At 35.0% G+C, this 27,175-nt stretch overlaps 1 protein-coding gene across 1 annotated transcript in view; it reads left to right on the top strand.

Moving 5' to 3' along the window:
- Nucleotides 1-2,607: 2,607 nt before the first annotated feature.
- The window catches only part of LOC136034735 (hydroxysteroid dehydrogenase-like protein 2), a 43,589-nt gene continuing 19,021 nt past the window's right edge, over nt 2,608-27,175 (top strand). The window contains exons 1-4 of the mRNA XM_065716106.1: nt 2,608-2,732; nt 8,686-8,849; nt 12,512-12,725; nt 23,604-23,809. Coding sequence (XP_065572178.1) covers nt 2,719-2,732; nt 8,686-8,849; nt 12,512-12,725; nt 23,604-23,809 — 598 coding nt within the window. The 5' untranslated portion in view covers nt 2,608-2,718. The remainder of the gene's footprint in view (nt 2,733-8,685; nt 8,850-12,511; nt 12,726-23,603; nt 23,810-27,175) is intronic.

Raw genomic sequence — 27,175 nt, 5'->3', positions numbered from 1 at the left:
ATAGACAGTCACTGTTGCCAACGCCACTAACTTCCAAATAGTTAGGAAGGGCAAAATCCATACATCTTCGGGCCAGTTTCAGGTGTCAAGCATAAGTGCAACCAGTCTGCGAAATATTTTTGTTTTCATCTAGGTCTACCTGACTCCTGACTGCTTGATCTACATGCTATGAAAGCCAAAACGCTTGAAAGTATTTGTAATTTTATTTTTATACTTAGCAATTAAAATTTAGAAATTTATTTTCAATTCTGGTCAAAATTTAAACATTCAGTCAAACCTCTTGAACCAAAGTAATTTTGTGCATCGAATTTTTCGATAAATAGCTTTAACATAGAATTTTGGAAGGATAGACATGGGGAATGCGAAAAACAAGGGCTAATTTTCCTCTTCCATTGGACTAAAGCTTGAGCTAGCATCACCCACCTGCGGTAAAGTAATTAATTTGTTGTCATAACATGTGCTGAAGTCAGCAGGTTTTCTCTACTGACGTAGTAGTCCCTAGGTAGTACTTACTAACGTGGTGGAGTCACCAAGTAATACATACTGATGAGGTGAAGTAAAAATTTAAGCCCTACTACATGTAAGGGACTGATTTGGCAGATATGAGGGTAGTGACCTACGTTACGTCCCTAATGACAATGGGTAGCGTCTTGTAAAAGGATAGGTTATGGCTACTAGGTGTGATTATGTAACCTTGCTGGACCCACTCCGAGGTAAGGAAATACGGGAAGGTTGCTACCCTAAATGGGAGAGGAGCTAACTGAAGAGGTGGCTAATAACTATAGTAAAGTTCTAAATTATGATTTGCCTAACCAACTTTAAGGAGACTTCCTTCTGTGCAGCAACAGAAGACGGGTATCAATTATTTATTTCTTTCAATTGACTCTAAGCAATGACGATACAGATTACTGACTTTGAACAACAACCACACAAGGTACGTGCTCTTAGCAGCAAGATAAAGGGAACAGTATTTCAACAGATTAAAAGTACAAGATAAAACCATAAGAAAACACATACACTTGCGTTGCTACAAGCTGTCAAAACACGCTAATATCAGAGGTAAAAGATAATTACAAGGGAAAGAAGCTTGTGTCTCAGTCTTGCTCACTTCTATTCAATAAGCCTAACCACCCATCCTGTTTTAACTTCTTCTTTTGACCGAAGCATCCTGTAGCTTTTGCAATTGTAGTTATTTTGATATTTTCGCAGTTTTGTTAATTTCGTCTATTTCAATACTTGTAAATTGCATTTTTTTTTTTGTCTTTTAATTTCTTGTAATAAAATGAAATTCTGTTCAGAATTGTCAGCTTACCACGGTACTCCCTTCTTTAAAAAGAGCTGTTCCCAACTCTCTGTTTTTTACCTTAAAAGGACTTCGTAAACACTAGGAACATATTTCTTTTGTTATCATTATTTTTAAGAATATTTATTCAGACAACTTCAATTTGCTTCTTTAAATTTACTTTCTAAGAGAAAAGTAAAATAACATGCACAGATTATTCCCCAGTGGTGTAGCTTTGGATTCGTTTTTAGTTTCTCTTTTATTTGGGATGCTTTGTCGTCCGAATGCACTTATTGTGCACCAACGAAAAGTATCTGTTTTAATCATTTAACTATTCAAGCTTGACACAGCTTTACTCGTTTACATATTATTTATCTTTTTTTTCTTGCTGATTCAATAAATAGCAGGAAGCTTGGTTAGGACAGAAAAGCTTGCGTTTTTTTTATGAAATGAGATTAGAGTAATTCTTATAGTTATTGTAAAAACAAGAATTTTTTTTAATCTATTTTATTTATTCTCAGGAAAAATCAATCAACCAGGAGCATGTAGTTGTTTAATACACTTATTATCTTTAAGTTTTGCATCGCTTTGAGAAAAAAAACATCGTAAATACAATATTTTAAAAAAAAAATTTTACTTTTCCATTTCATCAAAATAATATGTTCTTTTAGTAAAGTTAAGATAAATCATTAAGTGACATTTTTTTGTAGCATTAAGTTAAAGCCTTATGAGCTCGTGTAGTAAAGTGATGTTAGTCTGGCCCCTAGAGGGGGTATGGTGTACTAGATGAGTAATAAAGGTGACAAATACTATGTTAGCGTTTCTTTGGAGTTGGCCTGACTAAAGAATTTTTGATTATCTAAAGGTACTTTTTGGGGAGTCAAAAGGGCGAAAGGACTAATTGACAGTTCATATTCCTTGTATAAATTTTTTGGAACTGGAACTGTCAATATTGTGAATCTGTTGCTCCTGTTCAGTTGAGTGAGTCCGGTGGAGTATTTTTTCTATCAAAACTAATCAACGCAAAGACAGCACAGTATTTCAAATTTAGCCTGACGAAATTCTTTTTATTACTATTGCAATTTTGTCGGCAATAATTTTATAGCAATTGTTGACTTCTCATATGAAAGCATATTTTGAACTTAAACAATTTAGGAAGATTCATGATTATGATTACAGCATGACGACAAAACAGAAGTATAAACGGGAAATTTTCCCTCTCCTCCTTTCTCCCAGTAGACGGGACTGATCCTATGAAAGGCAAACCATAAAATCATTCATTCTACTTCTGAACAGTATTGATCAACAACAACAAGCGTCTCAAAGACCGAAAGATATGTCATTCGAGTCGGAAGATTCTAGAATATTGACAGCTTTGCTCATAAGATGAAGAAGAAAAGTAGCAATTCATTTTCTCCAGTCAAATTTGAAAAGAAATGATCAACACAGGGTAATAGTACTTCAGTGTAGTTAGTAGAATGATTGTGTTTTCTTTAAAATATAATTTAGTGTTTTTCACTTGTCTGCTATGCTTTGAAGAAAGCTGATCATAAATGAACATAGGAAGCCTCATAAAATTTTGCCACTAGGCTTAGGGATTCAACAGAAATCACACAATACCAGCTTGGATGTTGATCAAGGTAAAGGTCTAGATTCATAGCTATTGAGATGGAACATTACCTTAAATTGCAGCTTGGAGCAATATAAGGGTTTTTCCTTGTAGAAACTTCAGAGTTGATAACACGTGACACATAGTTGAATACATACACTTGACTAGTGGTTTGATGTTGCTGATTCTGATTCGAGTGTTTCCCAGTTATACTTCCATTCTTGTTTTGACCATTTGTTGTCAAGATGGTTCTCAAAGCTGTCTGTGGTTTGGGCAGCAATGGTATCTGGCAGTAATTTGTTCCAGAGGTTGGCAACATGGTTGGTAAGAAAATGGGCACATTGCTGCTTTGAGGAGAAATGCCTAGATAACTTCAAGTTATGTCCCCTTGTACAAGAATCCTGAGACGCCAGAGGAAGAAGACCAGGAACTGCCTTTATATTAATAAGTTTATGAACCAGAATGGCATCACGCCATCTTCTTCTATAAACCAGAGTTGGGAGTTTCAGCTTGCAGAGCCTTGTAGGGTAAGGGAGCTAATGTAGTCCACTCACCATCTTAGTAGCTCTTCACTGGACATCTTCAAGAATTTTAGCATCTTTTTTGAAAAAGGGGGATGCAAGGACCATGCCTGTCTCAAGCCTCAGCTGAACAAGTCCTTTATACAAAAGGCTCAGAATTTTAGGAGAATGGGAGGAAATTGTTCTTTTTATGAGCCCTAGTGATGAGCTAGCTGACGCTGCTGCCTTCTTTGCATGAGTGCTAAATTTAAGATCATTGTCAACAATTACTCCTAGGTCATGTTCCTCCAATACTGGAGAAAGGAGCTGACCATAAAGAGAGTAAGTTGTGTTGATATTCTTGTGCCCAAAGTGTAAAACATGACAAAGTGACATTTTGACACATTAAAAGGGAGTAGCCAAGATTTCACCCACATGCTAAGGAGATCAAGGTCATTTTGAAGTTGGGAAGTATCTTCAAGAGTGCTAGCTGGACCAATTACCTTGGAATCATCAGCATATAACGTCATCCTGCTTTTAAGCGCTAGAGGAGAATCATTTATGAAAATATTGAACATGGTGGGGCCAAGAACACTACCCTGTGGAACCCCACTGTTAACATTCTGAGAGAAGGATAGAATAAGATTGCCATCTGCATCAAACAGTCTTACATGCTGAACACAATTCCTCAAGAAATCCAGAATCCATTTAAGAATTTTTTCCTCCAAACCAATAGATTGTAGCTTAAGCTCAAGTCTCCTATGACAAACTTTGTCAAATGCTTTTGAAAAATCAAGGAGGATCATGTCAACAGGGATTCCCAACTACAGTAGTTTTGTAATATAGTCATATGACTCAAGCAGATTAGTGTCAACTGATCTGTTGCATTGGAAACCATGTTGAGAGCTGTTAAGAAGATGATTCTGATCAAGATGCTCAACAACTGCTTTGTTGACAATATGTTTAAGAAGCTTAACAACAACAGAGGTAATACTAATAGGCCAGTAATTTTCTACAGAATCTTTCCTTCCCTTTTTGTGAATGGGGGTAATATATGCCACTTTCTACTCAGCAGGAAGCTTTGAGCTATCCAGAGATTGTCTAATGAGTTTTGAGAGTGGGTATACTATTTCTGTTCTGCACTCATGCAAGAGACAGGGGTGGAGGCCATCTGGCCCTGCAGATTTATTTACATCCAACAAAGTTAGCTGTTTCATAACAGACTCCTCTGTCAGCTCAAGAGGTGGCATTGATTGAGTAACAATATATGAGGGGGGAGCTGGGAGCTTACTAGCAGTTTCTGATGTAAAAGCTGATGCAAATTGGTTATTTAGGATCTTAGCTTTAATAGCTGGGTCTGAAACTGTCTGACCATGATGAGTCAAATCAGGGACAGAGTGCCTATTTTGACATTTAACAGAAGCATACTGCCAAATCAGCTTGGGATTATTTTTTATATTTTCAGCTAACCTTTCTTCATGTCTCTTCTTCAGTTGTTTGATGGAATTGGTGGCCTCATTCCATGCCTTTTGATACTCCTGATATTTTGCATCTGTTTTCTTTTTTTTTGAAGTGTTTCCAGGTTTGATTCTTCCTATTTAGTAGTTTGCTAATTAGACAAGTCATGAAGGGTAGTGTTTTTGCCTGTCTCCTCCAAAATGTTCTAGTGTGAGCTTTTTCAAAAACTAGCAATATAGCTTTGAATTTCTGCCAAGATTCTTCAATATCTGAATTTAAGAAAATATTTTGCATCATGCAGAATAACTATAGTTAACACATTTTGACTGCACCTCCTCTATAGCCTAGTTTAGCCCCCCCCCCCTTAGATAACTTTGATGACCACACTGCCTTTTCATGACAAAAGTAAAACAGTTCAAAATAGGGATGATACCTTTTTATTGACAGTGAAATATAAAATTATTTAACTGGATATTTTGAACACATATACAGTGTTCAAAATATCCAGTTAAATAATTTTATATTTCACTGTCAATAAAAAGGTATCATCCCTATTTTGAACTGTCAGCTCAAGAGGTGGCATTGGTTGAGTAGCAATATATGAGGGGGGAGCTGGGAGCTTACTAGCAGTTTCTGATGTAAAAGCTGATGCAAATTGGTTATTTAGGATCTTGGCTTTAATAGCTGGGTCTGAAACTGTCTGACCATGATGAGTCAAATCAGGGACAGAGTGCCTATTTTGACATTTAACAGAAGCATACTGCCAAATCAGCTTGGGATTATTTTTTATATTTTCAGCTAACCTTTCTTCATGTCTCTTCTTCAGTTGTTTGATGGAATTGGTGGCCTCATTCCGTGCCTTTTGATACTTCTGATAGTTTGCATCTGTTTTCTTTTTTTTTGAAGTGTTTCCAGGTTTGATTCTTCCTATTCAGTAGTTTGCTAGTTAGACAAGTCATGAAGGGTAGTGTTTTTGCCTGTCTCCTCCAAAATGTTCTAGTGTGAGCTTTTTAAAAAACTAGCAATACAGCTTTGAATTTCTGCCAAGATTCTTCAATATCTGAATTTAAGAAAATATTTTGCATCATGCAGAATAACTATAGTTAACACATTTTGACTGCACCTCCTCTATAGCCTAGTTTACCCCCACCCCCCTTAGATAACTTCGATGACCACACTGCCTTTCCATGACGAAAGTAAAATAGTTCAAAATAGGGATGATACCTTTTTATTGACAGTGAAATATTAAATTATTTAACTGGATATTTTGAACACATATACAGTGTTCAAAATATCCAGTTAAATAATTTTATATTTCACTGTCAATAAAAAGGTATCATCCCTATTTTGAACTGTTTTACTCCCCCCCCCCTTTTGTGAAAATATATAGCCCAAATTATTTATTTTCAATGTATTGTTCTTATTTTAACCTATCTACCTATGAATTGAATCAATTCCTTCAAAACAAGAGCAAAAGGTAGTGGCTAACAGGTTTTCTATTAAGATTCCAGGTATATATAAACTTAAGTTTAAAATAACCAACTAGCCTAGTCAGTATTAATAAAGTGTCTAATACACTTGTAGAGTAAGCTAACTAGTTGGTTATTAAGATTATAGGTAGGCTATATAAGAACTGTAGTTTAAAATAGCCAAACTGCTGTTAGTTAGCTAATTCCACTAGTGCATTAGAAATTCTACTGATAACCGACTAATTTAAACTGAAGTTTATGTATAACAGGGATCTTAATAGCCAACTAGTTGATTAACTTTAGGCTCTACTGTATATCTAGTTCTATTATTAGCTGGCTAATTCAGGCTGAAATGTATATAGAAGTAAGATCTAATAGCCAACTGGCCAGCAAATTTAAATAATCCTTTATACACTCTATCATTAATATTTTCCACCTAGTTGGAAAAAAAATCTATACTACTATTCAGCTCATAATAGAATTGCTTATACACTAAAGAATTAGCTAACTAGTTGGCTATTAATATCCTTGGCATGCATAAACTTTAGTTTTAAATTATCAACTAGACAGCTATATATAGTTGAACTTTATATTATCCTCTGTGGAGTAACCTTTGTGAAAACTAAATTGATTCTTGAAAAAAATCCATTATTACTCAAAAATTCTAAGCTCTGACAAATAATAATTTCTCTGTCTTTCTTGAAAAAATTGGCAGTAGCAAAATTGTTGATAGTTACTAAAATCTCTTGGGTCTTCATCTTTAAATAATGGTACATTTTTTGCTCTTTTAAATGCATTTAGGAATGAACCTTCCTTAAAACAAACATTAACCAGATCAACAAGATTTTGCACAAAAAAATGGCAAAATCAATTTCACTATCCTCAAAGATATATTATCAGATCCTGCAGTACTGCTCTTCATTGAAGATGCTATATCAATCACTTCTTGATCAGTCACTTTCATAAGCCAACTGCTCATATTATTTTAAGTGCCCAGAAACTGTTCAGAAATTTCATCCTCAGGATAAACTTCATTCGAGTTTTTTTTTTTTTTTTATTTAACAACCTATATTAGAAAATCTGAAGGTATTTCTTTGGCAAGTTGGCCCAGGTCACCCAGCTGATTTTAATATGGGGCATACTAGCACCATTTTCAATGACTGACTCAATTGTCACCCAGGTCTTAGCTGTTTTATCTTGAAATTCCATTCAAAAATATTCCCTTTTATCCTTCCTCAGAAGTTTATTTAAAGCATTATGATTTTTATACACTCTACTATCACTCTCACTACCACTTGTCACACAACTTATAGAGGCAAAGTCTTCTATTAATTGAAATTACTAATCTTGACATTATCCAGGGTTTCCTTGTTTTGTTTCTTCTCTCTAGAATAGGTTTTTCCTTCAGACACTCTTCCTTCAAAAGGTCACTTCTTTTCTGATACCAATGGTCTAACTTTTCAGAAGATGTACAATAACTACTGAAAAATGACCAATCAAAATCCTACAGCCTTAAAAAAAGTTTTACTAATATAAAATCGTAACATTAAAATTTCCCATTGTTACACATGGACTTGTAGACATTGGAAGTTTTTCCAATTGGCTTTCTGTTAACCCCAAAAAATTCTGACTAGAAACTAAAGGAGGTCTATATGCACCCCAAAAATGCTTTGATTTGCCTGAACTACCTCAATTACCAAACTTTCAAACACCATCTCAACATAACACAAAGGTTGTCCCTTAACTTAACCTCAAGGCACAACATATCATAGTCAGCCACCCCACAATATTGGCGATTTCTCTAGTTTTTTTTTTCCCATAAAAAGTATAACCATTAATTTCAAATGAAGAATCAAAATGGCCCTTCAACTATATCTCAGCTAAACCAACCTTGACAATTCAAATGAAATATAGAAAAAAAAACATTCTCCTAAGATTCTTGATCACTTGCAATAAAATCACACTCTCAAAAAAACTTAGACAATGTCTTTTCATGGATATTTTCCTCAATAACATCAAAGCCATCTCTCCAAATAACATCAGATTTCTCAAAAATATGTACTTAACCCTTTATATTATAAATTTTTCTATGTAAAAATAGATATAGCTAAGAATTATGTAGGTAATTCTGTTACTGATAAAATCAGTAATACAAAAAATGAGGTGCAGCTTCAAACAGGTTTGACCCACTGGGCAGGTGCTTGCAAGTAGTGTTTCCTGGGGCAACAGTATTGTTGAAATTCCCTTGATATTCTATACACATGGTATTAGGTCCATACAGGTAACATCATGTTGAAACTGTTAGTGGTTTTAAATTCTTCCTTTGATTCAATTTTGCTTTACAGTTACAACTATTTTCTTTCTTAGGAAACTTGCAGGAAAGACCATCTTTATCACTGGAGCTAGTCGGGGAATCGGAAAAGCTATAGCTCTGAAAGCTGCTAAAGATGGTGCAAACATTATAATTGCTGCTAAAACTGCAGATCCACATCCAAAGCTGCCAGGAACTATATATACTGCAGCAAAAGAAAGTTAGTGTAAGCAATGATTTTTTAACTTTGAATATATTTCACTTTTATCATATTTTAAATACTACCTAAGTAATAAGTCATGTAAAATAATCAAGCCATGACGAAATAAATTCAACATTCAACTCTGCTTATTCTGCTTGCTCCAAAAATGCATTTGTTTGCAGTGTTTTTTTTTAGGAGGGGAGACTATCAGAAGAGGAAAACAAATTAAATTGAAGCTAGGTCCCCTAGGAGTTTAATAGCATGTAATAATAAGTGTCTAACTGTTTTGTAACTAAGTTGTTTATGATAAACCGTTATTTTCATTTTGGTCTCCTGTCTCTGTTACAAGGAAGAGTACCAGGGGACCAAGCTTCTCTTGTTGAAAAGAAAGACAGTTTTTTTAATCTCTATTGCAAATCAATTTTGATTTCATTTTATTTATTCACTGCAGAAAGTAAAACCATCAGGGTATTGTACATCTGGGTGTTTGTGACATTCATGTAGAAAATGTTTTCTAAAATTAATTAAGGCCCTAAACAAAATTTATTGAAGTCGTGACCTGTCCAGATCATTTCTTTTACACTAGAAAACGAACAATTTGAGACTCACCTCACTGTTCTTCACTTTCCTTAAAAGCTCTTGAATCTATGTAAAATTCCTCATATTTATGCTTAAGTATCAGGGGTCTCAAGTATTGTCAGCAGACAATTTATGAAAACTATTAAGGGGAAAGGGAGGGGTAGTATCCCTAGGTTGTGACCTACCTAGATCGTTTTTCCATGCTAAAGAACAGTATTATGCCATTTTTGAGAGAAAAAAATATTCCTTTTTGGAGCAGAACATTTACAAATATATAGTTATTACTAGTTTAAAACATTAAGATGAAATGGATTCCCTTTACCTCTATCTGATGCTTTGCTGCAATAGGATGTATTTTCTTTGAAACAGCATAAACTTTCCTTGTTATTAAATTACAAAAAAATGCTCCCTCTAATTCGTTTTTCAACCAAAATAATGTTTGTTTTTCTCTTAAAAGATGTATCTATTATTTAATATGCTTTAGTCTTGAAATGATTGGATTCGATTAGCTATCCAGTTATACGCATGGTTTCTGTATAAATGCTGTAAAATTAAAATGAATTAAGTTTAAAGATTGTCTATCTTTATTGACAATTGAACCATTTCCTTAGGAGTTTCAAATTAGGAATTATTGGTTTGTATGATTAATTTTTTAAACCCACACTGAGGCTCAAACTGCGACGGATCTAAAGCAAAATCTGGGGGGGGGGGCAATATGACAAGGTCGCCAATAAATAAAATCCTGGGGGTGGTAATGTGACAAGGGCACGAATAATTGACGAAATTGACAAATTTATGTAAAAAAAAAAGAGTGAAAAAAACAAGGAATGAGGGTTCCAGGGAAAATCTTGAGGGGCCCGGGTTCCCCCCTCTGGCCCCCTGGATCCACCAGTTGGATAAAGATTCGTTTTCATTTCTTTAAAATTACCCCTGCTAAAAAAAAATTGCAAACGTATAGATTTACTTATATAAATTATTATGAAGGACAAAATAATTCCAAAACAGACCATATTAATATGTGATAAGTATTGATATTTATGCTATCTAAAATAAAATTTGCTCAAGATATAGGAAAAAAATAAAAGGGAGAAATAACGAAAAAAGGCTCTCCAAGTATGTCCTCTTAAGAAGAGAGAATTAGCGGGCGTCAGGATCTAAATCAAGTAAAGTTTGCTTATTCTATGAATATATTGTTGGTATATGTTATACAGTATGGTGTTTTCTAGTTTGAAGTTCCTACCATTATTTATGAAGGACAAAATACGTTAATAGTTGTTCTTTGTCTTGAGCTGCTGTTTTTTTTTTTATTGGTTTATCTTTTTTTTCGTTATTGCTTTATCTTTTTTTTTTTTTTTTTTTTTTTTTTTTTTTTTTTTTTTTTTTTTTTTTATCTCATAGGTAATGGCATTGAAGCAACTGGGTTTTAAGATAAATATGCCCTTATTAATAAAATTACTGTCCCAAATTTGAGCTACTTGAGATACTTGATATATCAATTATTTATATTTAAAAGAATTGAGTGAACTATAAAAAAAAAAATACTACCTTAAAGTAGAGACCATGCTACAGCTCCCTATGGTACTAGGCTGACTTCTACAAATTTATTGTCGTGTATTTGGTTTCTCATATGCTGGTTAAGATGAAAGAGTTCAAGTAAAGTCGGTGTCTCATCAGATTTGACTGTCACTTTGAGCGTTAAGTTACCATGTGTATTGCATATGTTGGAAGAATCTTCCGTAAAGCTAAGGAACATATCCAGAAATGGAACATATTCCCTAAACAGATATGAATAATTGATGACAAACAAATACAAAGTAGAGACAATAGGGAATTTTTTTTTTCAAGACAGTGGAAATTATTTCTGTAGATATTTCGGCCCTATGTCCAAGGGCTGTCTTCAGCACAAGACAAGAATAAGAGAGAAACTACATATATATATAAATGAACTTACATCAAATTGTGAGGATTAAAACTGAATAATTAAAAACACTTTTTAAATTTTTTTTTTTAAAATAGCCCTAGCATCCTTACTTCAACGAAGTTCAACCAGGACTCATATTTGATGTTTACCAAAAAGTTCAAAAATGGAAACACGGGGGTTTGAGAAGATCTGTCTTAGACCTATAGTTGGCACCCACTGGACTGATAAGATGACCGACACCTATCTACATAAGACTACTGAAGAGTCGGTTGTGGTCGATAAAATTACAAGCAATTGATGACGCCATCGGTATTACATGGTACAAATGGGAGAACATAGCTTCTCTCATGATGATTGGTACTGGGTCCTCCTTGGCATCAAGAGACAGGGACGGCAAAAACCAGTGTTTGGGCATTGTGAGCGCTTTGCTGGACGCTGCGCTGTACTTGTCGTCCCTGGAAGGTCTTTGGTTCTCAAGAGCTTTCTGTGAAGATGCACCATTTTTGCCTTATGCGCCAGCTGGGGTGGGGAGATCTAAGTAAGCTAAGTGAGTATTTGATAGCCTAAGTAATCTTATCTCATTTTGGCATTTATTTCATAAGGTGTATCCTCATTGCTGTAGTTCCAATTCTGATGACATTACATTAATTAATTAATATTAATTATCTCAATTAACTGGACAAAAGCTGATTATAAAATTTTCCAAAGAACAAAAAAAGCAGAAAAAGAAGCTTTTATCTCTAGTCACTAAAAGGTAAAAAAAAAATTTCCAGCAATCAGAAACATCCAATATTTTTTATATCCAAAAATGAAATATGGGGACCAGATATGATGAAAAGGTTGTTATATTTTGATGTTCGTGTACACTGTAAAGGTCTTTGAATAGTTATAAATAATGACCACCTCACCCTTTCATTTTAGTCTAAGAAATTTTCCTGCTAGTAAAGACAAAAAAAAATGTTGTTGTTTTTTACTGAGTGCGCTTTACAATAGTGCATGTGGAGATACCGGTACTTCTTAAAATGACTTAGGAACACACCTAAATGTCACTCTTTATTGCAAAATCTTGCCAATTCTTCTTGCCCATTTTCGTTTCTTTTTTATCCTTTTTTGGAGGGGCGGGGTAGTGTCACTGCAACACACAAAGTAACTGGACAACTAATAAAATAAATAATTGTAGTTGAAGAGGCTGGAGGACATTGTTTACCTTGCATAGTAGATGTACGTGATGAAGGCCAAGTTAGGACTGCTGTTGAACTTGCAGTTCAGAAATTTGGTGGAATTGATATTTTGGTCAACAATGCTAGTGCTATATCGCTCACCGGTACTTTGGAAACATCTATGAAAAAATACGATCTGATGAACAACGTCAATGCAAGAGGAACATATTTAGTGTAAGTGCTGTCTTTTCTTCTTTTTTTTTACAATGATCAGCCATATAATCCAACTTTCAGAAAAATGTCATGGTGTTTGAAACTACTTATGGTAATCAGTTGTTTTTGTATCAAACATTTTGTAAAGCAAACAAGACGCCACAGTTTCCATTTCATATAAAAATTCACAGCAACACAAAAGTATTCAAACATTCCCCTTTAAAAAACCGCTCATTTAAATTCTAAAGAGCAGAGTAGCAAATAAACAAAGCTTTTAAGCATTTAGATGAAATAGCTTCTCTTTAGAGTTTACCGCAATAGCATAATTATCATTTAGCTAATTTGCTTGTCTTAAGTCATATTTCCGTTTGCAATTCAATGTGATTTGTTGCTGTTTATTGTTCCATGTCTTTTTCTTTAGGTGTTCAGAGTTATTTGTCATTTTGAGTAACTTTTCAAGTGTCTTAAGTACTAAATATTAATTCCTACTTCTATCCTTTAAAGATCGCGCGCAAGTTGTTACGCGCCATTGTAGTTGTGTCCCTGTGTCCCACCTCTGAATATAGATAGATATATATATATTTTTAACTACGTAAAACTTGCGAATGTACAACATTCTTGGCTGTCCCATTGTCTGTGCATATAAATAGATTGTCAGGTTTACCGACTCTTGAACATGCAACATATAATTGTCCATGGGAAAAACAATCTGTATTTAGATCTATACCTCATTATTCTAATGATTGCCCTTGAGCTTTGTTGATGGTGATTGCTAATCGAACATTCCCTGTGTTCCTGTCGTCATTTATATATCCCCCTGGTCCCTGTCGTCATTTATATATCCCCCTGTGCCCCCAGGCGTCCCCGTTGTTGTTGTTTCCCTGTGTCCCGGTCGTCATTTGTGTCCCGGTGTCCCGGTATGTAATTTTTCTTTGAGTGTCGCGGTCGTCATTTATATTCCCTGTGTCCCGACCGTCATTTGTGTCCCGATGCTTTGTTGATGGTGATTGCTAATCGAACATTCCTTGTGTCTCGGTCGCTTTCTCTTTGAGTGTCCCGGTCGTCACAAACATGACGTCACTCGACACACAGACAACTTATTTATATCTATACTAGCTGTTGGGGTGGCGCTTCGCGCCACCCCAACACCTAGTTGGTGGGGGCGCTTCGCGCCCCCCCAAGCCCCCCCCCGCGCGCGTAAGTCGTTACCATTCCCTGAGTCGCCATCGTCATTTATATATCCCCCTGTGCACCCCGGCGTCCCCTTTGTAGTTATGTCCCGGTCGTCATTTATATTCCCTGTGTCCCGGTCGTCATTTGTGTCCCGGTGTTCCAGTCTGTGATTTCTCTTTGAGTGTCCCGGGCGTCATTTATATTCTTTGTGTCCCGGTGTCCCGGTCGTCATTTATATCCCCCTGTGCCCCCCGGTGTCCCCATTGTAGTTGTGTCCCTGTGTCCCGGTCGTCATTTACCTTTTTAAGTTTTTTTTCTTCTTTTGTATTAGTGTGAAATAATTCAGACGTCATATGCGGACAAACACGCAACGACATATGCGGACAGACAGACATAACCCACAAACAACTTATTTTTATATATATTTATTCATATTTTTTTAGTTTTCTTTTTCTCTTTTATTTTTCAGTTTTTTCCTTTTTTTTATTTTTTTCTTTTTTAGTTTTTAGTTTTTTTTAGTTTTTTACCTTTTTTTAGTTTTTTTTTAGTTTTTTTAGTTTTTTAGCTTTTTTAGATTTTTTATTAGTTTTTATTTTTTTTGTAGTTTTTGCCTTTTTTTATTTTTTTCAGTTTTTTTTAGTTATTAGATTTTTACCTTTTTTTAGTGTTTTTTTAGTTTTTTAGCTTTTTTAGTTTTTTTTCTTTTTAGTTTTTTTTGTAGTTTTTACCTTTTTTAGTTTTTTTCTTCTTTATTAATATTTTTTTAGTTTTCTTTTTCTCTTATTTTTCAGTTTTTTCCTTTTTTTTAGTTTTTTCTTTTTTAGTTTTTAGTTTTTTACCTTTTTTTAGTTTTTTTAGTTTTTTTAGTTTTTTAGCTTTTTTAGTTTTTTTATTAGTTTTTAGTTTTTTTTTTAGTTTTTGCCTTTTTTTAGTTTTTTCAGTTTTTTTTAGTTTTTAGTTTTTTACCTTTTTTTAGTTTTTTTTAGTTTTTTAGCTTTTTTAGTTTTTTTCTTTTTAGTTTTTTTGTAGTTTTTACCTTTTTTAGTTTTTTTTCTTCTTTTGTATTAGTGTGAAATAATTCAGACGTCATATGCGGACAAACACGACGTCACTCGACAGACAGACAGACAGACATAACCCACAAACAACTTATTTTTATATATATTTATTCATATTTTTTTAGTTTTCTTTTTCTCTTTTATTTTTCAGTTTTTTCCTTTTTTTTAGTTTTTTTCTTTTTTAGTTTTTAGTTTTTTTTAGGTTTTTACCTTTTTTTAGTTTTTTTTAGTTTTTTTAGTTTTTTAGCTTTTTTAGTTTTTTTTATTAGTTTTAATTTTTTTTGTAGTTTTTGCCTTTTTTTATTTTTTTCAGTTTTTTTTTAGTTATTAGATTTTTACCTTTTTTTTAGTTTTTTTTTAGTTTTTTAGCTTTTTTAGTTTTTTTTCTTTTTAGTTTTTTTGTAGTTTTTACCTTTTTTAGTTTTTTTCTTCTTTTGTATTAGTGTGAAATAATTCAGACGTCATATGCACCTGATCCACAGATCCACAGACAACTTATTTTTATATATATCTATATATATAAAAATAAGTTGTCTGTTTGTGGATCTGTGGATCTGTGGATCAGGTGACGTCATGTTTCGGCTGACGTCATGAAATTAGTTGCCATCATTTTTGCTTTGAAGGTGACGTCATTCAAGTTATATAAGACATATGTTCGCGTAGAATTCTATTAATGTTTAAGTTTACAATGACTGATGAACTTACAATGGCAAAAGCCGATGAAGATGCTCAAAGAGTCTATGCCAAAAAACTTGCTGCTGATAGAGAAAGTCAGAAAAGAAAGCGTGCCGAGGAATCAAAAGAACAGCAAGGAAACAGGCTTGAGGCTAAAGAACGCAAAACCGCGCAGTTAGATGAAGATCCACCTGGACAGCGAGAGTCAAAACATATCAAAACTGAAAATGATAGCGATGATCATTGGGTTTGGGATTTTGACTTGGATAAGGTCATCAATGCCTACCAGATTTTAGTTAAAAAACAAAGGTTCGGCGATATGTATTTCATTGTGAAGCTGAAAAATAAAGACGAAAAAGAAAACAGAAAAAAGAAAAAATGTAAAAAACTAAAAAATACTAAAAAGAAAAAACACTCAAAGAGAAATTACAGACCGGGACACAAATGACGACCGGGACAGAGGGAATATAAATAATGACCGGGACACTCAAAGAGAAATTACAGACTGGGATACCGGGACACAAATGACGACCGGGACGCAGGGAATATAAATGACGACCAGGACACAGGTATTTAAGAATATTGTTCAAAGACATATTTTTAATTGTAAGAAGACCGTTGAAAGAGACATTTCTAACTGTAAAATGACTGAAGAACCTACAATGGAAACGGTACCACCATCGAAGTAGATAACCAGTGGGTTTACGGCCAACCTACCATCTTCAAAGATACCACGATAGGAAGACTCTACACCGTTCACCCCAATCAACATGAATGCTTCTTTCTACGCCTACTTTTGGTGAATGTACCCGGTCCGACATCCTTTGAGTATTTGAGAACTGTAAACGGTACTATACATGACACTTACCGTAGTGCATGCCAAGCTCTGAATTTATTGGAGAATGACCAACACTGGGATAACTGCATCAATGACGCGTGCGAAACGTCAACCCAAAGTCAAATTCGTGCACTTGCTCTCCATCAGCTCCTACAGAGTTATGGGAAAAATATAAGTCAAAAATGTCCGAAGATATACTCCATCGAAAACAGTTAGAGACGTCAGATATGACTTTTGATTTTACATCAGAAATTTATAACTACACTTTAGTTATTATAGAAGATTTGTGCGTACGTATGGGAAACAAACCTCTTCAGGATTTGGGAATGCCTTTACCTAACCGTATCGCTGCTGTTTCGACATGTGTAGAATTGGATCGTGAACAAAGTTACAGTACGAGTGATCTATTGTCGTATGTAAAAAATAACATTTCCAAGTTAACGTCGGAACAAAAAGACATTTATGGTACGATAGACTCAGTTTCAGGACGTATACAACTACTTGCTGATTTCTGTAATTTAGTGACGTCCAAAAATGAATTGATTGAAAAAGTATTTCCGAATATTCTAAAAAATTATAAAAGTAATAAATGGCTAAGTGAAAGAGCGATTCTCGCACCCAAAAATATAGACGTCCACGAAATCAACAATATTGTTTTGACCAAGATTCGAGACCAGGCAGTCCTTTGCAAGTCAGTCGACACAGTTTTGGAACCAAATGAAGCGGTTAAATATCCATCTGAATTTTTAAATTCCATAGATCTTTCAGGGTTTCCACCACACGTGCTACAACTAAAAATAGGCGTACCAATAATACTTTTAAGAAATATCAACCCACCAAAGCTTTGCAATGGCACGCGACTTGCCGTAAAAAAAAAACAATGGAAAACCTAATAGAGGCCACAATCTTGACAGGGCCTTTTGAGGGTGAGGCTGTTCTTATTCCTCGCATTCCCATGATTCCAACGGATCTGCCTTTTCAATTTAAAAGATTGCAATTCCCAATTCGATTAGCATTTGCAATCACCATTAGCAAAGCTCAAGGTCAAAAAGAGCGTTTGCATATGACGTCATTATTAGTGCATACGGCTTTGTATATGCACAGACAATGGGAAAGCCAAGAATGTTGTATATTCGCAATTTTTACGTAGTTTAACTCCTGCAGACGAAATGAATGCTTGCCTGAAAAATTCCAATTTATGGGCACACGTAAAATTATTAAAATTAACTACAAATATGCGTGTCCGATTGCAAAACGATGACTCTGGTCAAACATTTTCAGATCAATTTCTGGCAATTGGAAACGGAAAGCTCCCAGTAGTGGGAAAGCCAAAAATGTTGTATATTCGCAATTTTTACGTAGTTTGAAACACATATATAAATCTATCTATATTCACAGGTGGGACACAGGGACACAACTACAATGTCGCGTAACTAATATGGCGCGTAACGACTTAAGCGCGCGGGGGGGCTTGGGGGGGCGCGAAGCGCCCCACCAACTAGGTGTTGGGGTGGCGCGAAGCGCCACCCCAACAGCTAGTAGATATATAAAAATAAGTTGTCTGTGGATGTGTGGGTCTGTCTGTCGGGTGACGTCATGTTTGTGTGTCGACTGACGTCATGTTTTCAACTGACGAAATTACAGACCGGGACATCGGGACACAAATGACGACCGGGACACCGGCACTTAGGGAATATAAATGACGACACTCAAAGAGAAAGCGACCGGGACAAAAGGAATGTTTGATTAGCAATCACCATCAACAAAGCACCGGGACACAAATGACGACCGGGACACAGGGAGTATAAATGACGACCAGGACATAAGGAAAAAAAAAATAAAAAAAATAAAAAAAAGGTAAAAACTACAAAAAAACTAAAAAGAAAAAAAAACTAAAAACTAATTAAAAAACTAAAAAAGCTAAAAAAGCTAAAAAACTAAAAAAACTAAAAAAGAAAAAAAATAAAAAAGGAAAAAATGAAAAATAAAGGAGAAAAACAAAACTAAAAAAACAAATGTATATACAGACCGGGACACCGGGATACAAATGACGACCGGGACACAGGGAATATAAAAATACACAGGGACACAACTACAACGGGGACGCCGGGGGGCACAGGGGGATATAAATGACGACGGGGACACTCAAAGAGAAATCACAGACTGGGACACCGGGACACAAATGACGACCGGGACACAGGGAATATAAATGACGACCGGGACACAGGGACACAACTACAAAGGGGACGCTGGGGGGCACAGGGGGATATATAAATGACGACGGCGACACAGGGAATGGTCGATTAGCAATCACCATCAACAAAGCTCAAGGGCAATCATTAGAATCATGAGGTATAGATCTCAATACGGATTGTTTTCCCATGGACCATTATATGTTGCATGTTCAAGAGTCGGTAAACCTGACAATCTATTTGTATGCACAGACAATGGGACAGCATAGAATGTTGTATATTCGCAAGTTTTACGTAGTTAAAAACATATATATATATATATATATATATATATATATATATATATATATATATATATATATATATATATATATATATATATATATATATCTATATATATATATATATATATATATATCTATATTCACAGGTGGGACATAGGGACACAATTACAATGGCGCGTAACGACTTACGTGCGCGGGGGGGCTTGGGGGGGCGCGAAGCGCCCCCACCAACTAGTTGTTGGGGTGGTCGCGCCACCCCAACAGCTAGTATAACAGCTAGTATTAAAAACCGAAGTCTTGTAGTTGTTTTTAACGCGGAACTTGCAATGCCAAAAGGATTTTTCATGTTGTTATTTTTTTTTGGAGGGGAGTATTTGCTGAGAAATATCCCTCACAATAAGTCCCGCTGACCCCCCCCCCCCCCTAATAGCTGGTGTGCAATAAGGAAATACTGTATGACCACTGACCACGCTGTATCAGGTCTATGTTCATATGTTTAGAGACGAATGCGGCAGCTTATGGTAGTATAGTTACTATTTTGGATGGCTCCCGAAATGTGACTTCTATGGCCGAGAAGATATTTATGTAGATTTTCGATAGCGTGGAACTGAGGACCCCGTTATAGCCCTAGAAAGTGAAATCCAGCCATTTTTTTTTAAACTTTATTTTTTTTTATGTGTAGTCAGTCATACTAGTATCTAAAACTGTCTTAGACAATGCCTTTGAATAACAATTAATAAATTCTCCTTGACACCCATGACCACTTATCATTGTCATTACCGTGGCTTCCAAAATACAAATTTTAGTTCGTAGTTTTATCTTCCTATTCTTCCATGCTTTTCAACTGCAGTATAAGACACTGAGTCTTGGCTACTGTAATTTTACATCCTAACAACATCCACCTTATGTGCTAATAATACTATCCAGGTAAATGGAGTTGTCCGCTTGATTGATTTTATCGTTACCTAACATCGCCACTTCACCGGCTAATGTTCCTAGTCTTAGCGACTTAGTCTTCAAAACAGTAATTGTCAAATCAATTCTTGAATCCTGAACTATTGAAATTTCTAAAACTCATTTGCTTTGTCAACATTTTAAACTAGGACACTCAAATAATCTACATAATCGAAGTCTTGAGTTTTACTTTCCCATTTATATTTATAAAACTGAGGAATAGAGGAGTTTGATGATTCAGACGCTTTTGGTGGATGTATGCTTTTTCTGAAACGACACTTTTCCTCTTTTAATATTTCGTTATTAAAAAGCATACTAGAAGTTTTAAGTTTTGTATAGATGAGCCCTTCTCCAATATTATAAGACTGCTAGTACGATTTGATCTTTTCTGGGAAAAAAAGAAAATAACAGTAACAACAGCAATAAAACAACCACATCACCATCTTTCCCTGAAAAATGCAGTATTTCCTGTTTTTGTATGTTGAAATTTAAATAGAGTTGTTTATGAAATTACCACCCACATGCATGCCATTTAAGGGGTTTCCCCGTTTTTTTTTTATATTATGAATTTTTTCCATACTCACAACTTTGAATGGGTATCTTTAAATTAAAAAAAAAAAATATTTCCCTCATACAATGTTTTGTTGTTTCCACCCTATCTCAATGAATATCAGATCTACCTGTCTATGCCAAGAAACGAGTTGTCTATAAAGTTGTGCTTCTCCAGAAGTTCTGAAGGGTAACATTAAAAATAAACATATTTTTAATGTTAAATCTGATGAAGGGATAAATATCTTCCAGAGCTATTGCTGGCGCACAGGGCGTCAAAATTGACGTTTCAGCTGCTGGGTCTTTTTTTACAAGGACAGGTAGTATGCTTCACTGTACTACAATAAAGTATATATATTACTAGCTGTTGGGGTGGCGCTTCATAGTTGGTGGGGGAGCTTTGCGCCCCTCAAGCCCCCCCGCGCGCGTAAGTCGTTACGCGCCATATGAGTTACGCGCCATTGTAGTTGTGTCCCTGTGTCCCACCTGTGAATAGAGATAGATATAAATATATATTTTTAACTACGTAAAACATGCGAATATACAACATTCTTCGCTGTCCCATTGTCTGTGCATATAAATAGATTGTCAGGTTTACTGACTCTTGAACATGCAACATATAATTGTCCATGGGAAAAACAATCTGTATTCAGATCTATACCTCATTATTCTAATGATGTGTCCCTGTGTCCCGGTCGTCATTTATATTCCCTGTGTCCCGGTCGTCATTTGTGTCCCGGTGTCCCAGTTTGTAATTTCTCTTTGAGTGTCCCGGTCGTCATTTATATTCCCGGTGTCTCGGTCGTCATTTGTGTCCCGGTGTCCCGGTCTGTAATTTCTATTCGAACAATCCCTGTGTCCCGGTCGTCATTTATATATCCCGCCTGTGCCCCCGGCGTCCCCGTTGTAGTTGTGTCCCTGTGTCCCGGTCGTCATTTATATTCCCTGTGTCCCGGTCGTGATTTGTGTCCGGGTGTCCCAGTCTGTAATTTCTCTTTGAGGTTCCCGGTCGTCACTTATATTCCCTCTGTCTCGGTCGTCATTTGTGTCCCGGTCTGTAATTTCTCTTTGAGTGTTTTTTCTTTTTAGTTTTTTTTAGTTTTTTACCTTTTTTCTTTTTTCACTTTTCTTTTTCTTCTTTATTTTTCAGCGTCACTATGAAGTACATATCGACGAACCTTTGTTTTTTTAACTTAAATCTGGTAGGCATTGATGACCTTATCCAAGTCAAAATCCCAAACCCAATCATCATCGCTATCATTTTCAGTTTTGATATGTTTTGACTCTCGCTGTCCAGGTGGATTTTCATCTAACTGCGCGGTTTTGCGTTCTTTAGCCGCAAGACTGTTTTCTTGCTGTTCTTGTGATTCCCCGGCACGCTTTCTTTTCTTACTTTCTCTATCAGCTGGAAGCCTGTTTTCTTGCTGTTCTTGTGATTCCTCGGAACGCTTTCTTTTCTTACTTTCTCTATCAGCAGCAAGTTTTTTGGCATAAACTCTTTGAGCAGCTTCCTCGGCTGTTGCCATTGTAGGTTCTTCAGTCATTTTACAATTAAACATTTTTCCGTGAACAAATGTCTTAAATACCGTTAATGACGTCACCGTCATAGTAAAAATGACGACAACTAACTTCATGACGTCAGTCGACACAGAAACATGACGTCACCTGACAGACAGACACACACACAGACAACTTATTTATATATATATACTTTATATATATAGATATATATATATATATATATATATATATATATGTTTTTAACTACGTAAAACTTGCGAATATACAACACTCTTTGCTGTCCCATTGTCTGTGCATATAAATAGATTGTCTGGTTTACGGACTCTTGAACATGCAACATATAATGGTCCATGGTAAAACAATCCGTATTCAGATCTATACCTCATGATTCTAATCATTGCCCTTGATTTTTGTTGATGGTGATTGCTAATCGACCATTCCCTGTGTCGCCGTCGTCATTTATATATCCCCCTGTGCCCCCCGGCGTCCCCGTCGTAGTTGTGTCCCTGTGTCCCGGTCGTCATTTATATTCCCTGTGTCCCGGTCGTCATTTGTGTCCCGGTGTCCCAGTCTGTGATTTCTCTTTGAGTGTTCCGGACGTCATTTATATTCCTTGTGTCCCGGTGTCCCGTTCGTCATTTGTATCCCGGTGTCCCGGTCTGTATATACATTCGTTTTTGAAATGGTATATGATGAAATAAATTTTTGTATTTTTCCCCTTTTTTTTATTTTTAGTTTTTTTTATTTTTATTTTTTTTTAGTTTTGTTTTTCTCCTTTATTTTTCATTTTTTTTCTTTTTTTATTTTTTTGTTTTTTTATTAGTTTTTAGTTTTTTTTCTTTTTAGTTTTTTTGTAGTTTTTACCTTTTTTTTAGTTTTTTTAGTTTTTTTTTATTTATGTCCTAGTCGTCATTTATACTCCTTGTGTCCCGGTCGTCATTTTTGTCCCGGTGCTTTGTTGATGGTGATTGCTAATCGAACATTCCTTGTGTCCCGGTCGTCATTTGTATTCCCTATGTGCCGGTGTCCCGGTCGTCATTTGTGTCCCGATGTCCCGGTCTGTAATTTCGTCAGTCGAAAACATGACGTCAGTCAACACACAAACATGACGTTACCCGACAGACCCACACACACACAGACAACTTATTTTTATATATAGAAGATATATAAAGTATATATAAGCATATATAAAGTATATATATATATCACAATCTTAACATTTTAAAAACAGCCAATTATGCATTTTTTTTAATCCTTCCTTGGGTTTTAGATTGATTGCTCTTTTTGGCTTTTCACAGTGCTTAATATATATATTTATGCGTGAATTGACCGTTTTTGCGGAAAAGTTGAAATTTGAGATCCCTCTCAACTAGAATTATCACTAGGACAACCTTCACAAAACCAAACCTTAACTGAACGTTTTTCCTTAAAGAAAACTTTGCAATCCTTCCTAATATATTTAAATAAGATACTACCCCCCCCCTTTACCCCCGAAACTGATCCTGGAATAGTACTATTTCAAAGAAATAATTATCATAATGACCAATGGGGGCTCAATTCCATATGCACATTTATATGGATTGCTCTAGTACATTTTGTCTAGAGTTATATAGGCTTTTATGAAGGACACTGTATGTTTGATTTTTTTTTTTTAGCTCCCAGTGTTGTATACCATACTTGAAGAGTGCTGAAAATCCTCATATACTCAATATAAGCCCACCGTTGAATTTAAACCCAGTTTGGTTTGAAAATCATGTGGCCTATACTATGGCAAAATATGGAATGTCCATGTGTGTATTAGGAATGTCAAACGAGTTCAAGAAAGATAAGATTGCAGTCAATGCTATTTGGCCAAAAACAGGTAAATATTTCGGTTAATTGTATTGGTTTGCGTGGGGCGTGGAAAGAGACCAAATAAAAGTTATAAGAGGGTAATTAACCAGAAAAAATAGATTAGATGAAAATAAAAATAAGAGATATAGACTGGAGTGATCCGTTAAATATTGAAGATCCAAATCAGTCAATTGCTTTATTTTATAGTAAGTTTAACCAAATATTTAACCGAGTATGTCCTTTGGTATTAAGAAAAAGTCAGGATTTACCTCGTAAGTCATGGGTTGCTCAAAACTTGTTAAATAGTATAAAAAAAAGAAATAAATTATGTAAGGTAAAGTATCCAAATGAAATTAATATTGATACTTTAAAAAATAAAAAAATCGGTCAACTTTTGTTCTCAGAGAGGCAGAAACAAAATATTATCAAAGGAAATTTCGTGGATGCGATTCACCGCGGAAAACATGGAAAATAATAAATGAAAGAATAAATAATGTCCAAACAAGAAATATTCCATCCCATATTACAACTAATGAAGGAGTTAAAATACCGGATAAGAGAATAATGGCAGAAGCATTTGCTAACCATTTTAAGAAAATTGGACGTGATCTGGTGGATCAAATTTCTGATGGGACACAATCATAGAAAATATGTTCCAAATAAATTAGATAAGATTATTTTTATGTATCCTATCTAGTTCTTGGATTTTCAAAAAGCTGTTACTAGTTTGAAAACGGATTTTCGATAGGATGTGACGGTATGTCAACTTCTCAATTTAAAGGATTAGCTGGAGTACTTAGTCAGTCGCTTTTATTTATTTTTAATTCTTGCATGAAAAATGATTTTTTCCAGTTTGTCTCAATGTAGCTAAGATTTTACCTTTGTTTAAAAAAGGCGATAAAAATAATCCAAATAATTACAGGCCTATTGCTATTTTATCACCTGTTTCTAAAGTTTTTGATAAGATAATAAAGAGTAGATTTACTTCATTTCTGGTAAAGAATAATTTTTTTCTCCCAATTAGTTTTGTTTCTTGCGTGGTAGGTCAACAGAGCAAGCAGTAGCGGCTTTACATAATTTCTTGTCAGATGCTATGGATGATAGTTACTTGGCGACAACTATATTTTTTGACATTAAAAAACCTTTTGATACAATAGAACATGCAATTCTTTTTGATAAATTGGAAAATGTAGGAATTCGTGGAATAGCTCTTGAGTTAGTGAGATCTTATTTAATTAGAATGAAGTTTTACAGTCCAAGTTGGTGAGGAATTATCTCATATTTTTCCTTTAGAAAATATAGGGGCTCCACAAGGGTCTGTATTGGGGACGTTACTTTTTTTGATATACATAAATGACCTTCCAAAATGCATGCCTTCGGACAATGAATTACCAATATTGTTTCAGACGACATAGCAATTAGTTTGAAGACTGGCAACGAGTAGGACCTACGAATGGCCCTCGAAACTGTTGCTTTTAATGTAAGTTCTTGGTTTCATGCTAATCGACTGATATTTATCCTAGAGAAGTCGGAATTTGTGATTTTTGGGAGAAGTTTGAGAGCAGTGAAGCGTAGTGTCATTTAAAACTATTAGTATTGGAGCTTCCTCCATAAAAAGAGTTGATGTATTTAGATATTTGGGTATCTACATTGACTCGACTATGTCTTTCAAGGCGCATATTAATAAACTCGAGGCAACAGTGTCCAGGAATCTCGGCTGTTTGCATAGAGTAAAGTTCTTGTTTCCTTACCAAATAAATAGAAAATTATGTTTTCATTGGCGGAATGCTATTTTCAATGTTGCCCGACCGTTTGGATGCTGACATTCCATTCACATTTACGAAGACTCCAAATTGTCTAAAACAAAGCAATAAGAATCCTGGACCTTTTTTTAACACACCCTAGGAAGACAAAAGAATTATCTGAAACTGAAACATCATTTTTATTTCTTGAAATTCTTCATTTACAAAAAATTTTTCACCTTAATATAGGCATACGGTTTTTAGAAATCGAACGTAGGGATAATTTTTTCAATAAAATGAAACTCTTGGTTAAAAGTAAACATAGCCATTTATCAAGAGCAAGGAATAAGTTTCTTTTTCCTTTTATTAAAAATGAGAGATAAAGACTAAGTTTAAGATATCAACTTCCTGAGATTGCCAATAAATATAAACTACTTGATTTAATAAATGAGTCACCATCACTCAATACATATAAAAAGAAATTGAAAGAGATAGTTCCTTCTGCCTATAGTATTTGGGACTGAATGTAAAGTTTAAAAGTCCCATCCGTGTCTACGAGTCGATTTTTTTTTCGCTTCTTCTCTCTCTCTCTCTTTCTCTCTTTTTTATGTACTCCGTGTGAGCTATTGAGGTGTAATTCCTTCTTCTTTTTTCTCTCTCTATTGTTAAAGGAGACAAAACGAGTTGCCTCCCTGTCTCCTTTGTATAAGATTTATGTATACCGTTTCTTGTTTAGTAAAGTCAAGTCAAGTTTACTTGCTGCCTTTTTTGCATCTTTTGAAAGTGTCTACGGGAGAATTTTGATCAAGTCACAGTAGAAAAAAATGAAGCGAAATTTGTTCCTCGATTATAAGTATTTCAAGGCTTATTTTTATATTCAAGTATAAAACAAGAAATCGTTTGATCGAAAACCCAATAAATCATGCGATCGGAAACAGGGTCCTTAACAGTTTTCCTTACTGTTTAAATGCTAATTCATAGTCTCATTTCTTAGGAGTAATGAAGAGGAAAACCCCGCCCCCTCTTTATCACTTTTTAGGCTTATTCACTTTCAAGGTCAGCCTTTCTGATTTGTTTTTCTTTCCTGTATAAAGTCAGTTATATGCACTAACAGACTTACCTTAAGAAACTGGACGTTTGGTAGTGATCGCTTTCGTCTCTGTTTTGGAGATTATTGGTTTGGTTTCATGATGTTCGTTTGGTCTGTGAGCACTGCTGTGTACTCATTTGGATTAGTTCTGATTAATCATCTGACAGTTTTATGGAGCTAGAGGTCGAAAAAAATCATTCGCCCATTATTATTTCCTTCGAATTTAATATACATAGCAAAATAACTTCACAAATTTAGGGAAAACGTACCTATCTGTCATTTTTACTTGTTTTCTCTGCCAATGTGACCAAAAAGTTAATAACAATTTAAATCATTGCGCTAATCATCAGCTGTTAATTATTATATCTGACAAATATATCTTTTTTGATGCCAGGCCCTGGACGAAAGTCTCATATGTCAACCTGTTTATGTCTTTGTTGCTGTAAAAAATTAGTCTATATAGTGTACAGGGATTGAATCGAAGTATAATGAGATCAACCCTAGGCTTTGGTGACATCCAACTGACTGAGTATTCTAAACACCTTGCTGTTAGCTATAAAAT

Source organism: Artemia franciscana, chromosome 13, assembly GCF_032884065.1.
Source record: "Artemia franciscana chromosome 13, ASM3288406v1, whole genome shotgun sequence".
Classification (NCBI taxonomy): domain Eukaryota; kingdom Metazoa; phylum Arthropoda; class Branchiopoda; order Anostraca; family Artemiidae; genus Artemia; species Artemia franciscana.
This window is presented reverse-complemented; position numbering and strand designations above follow the sequence as displayed.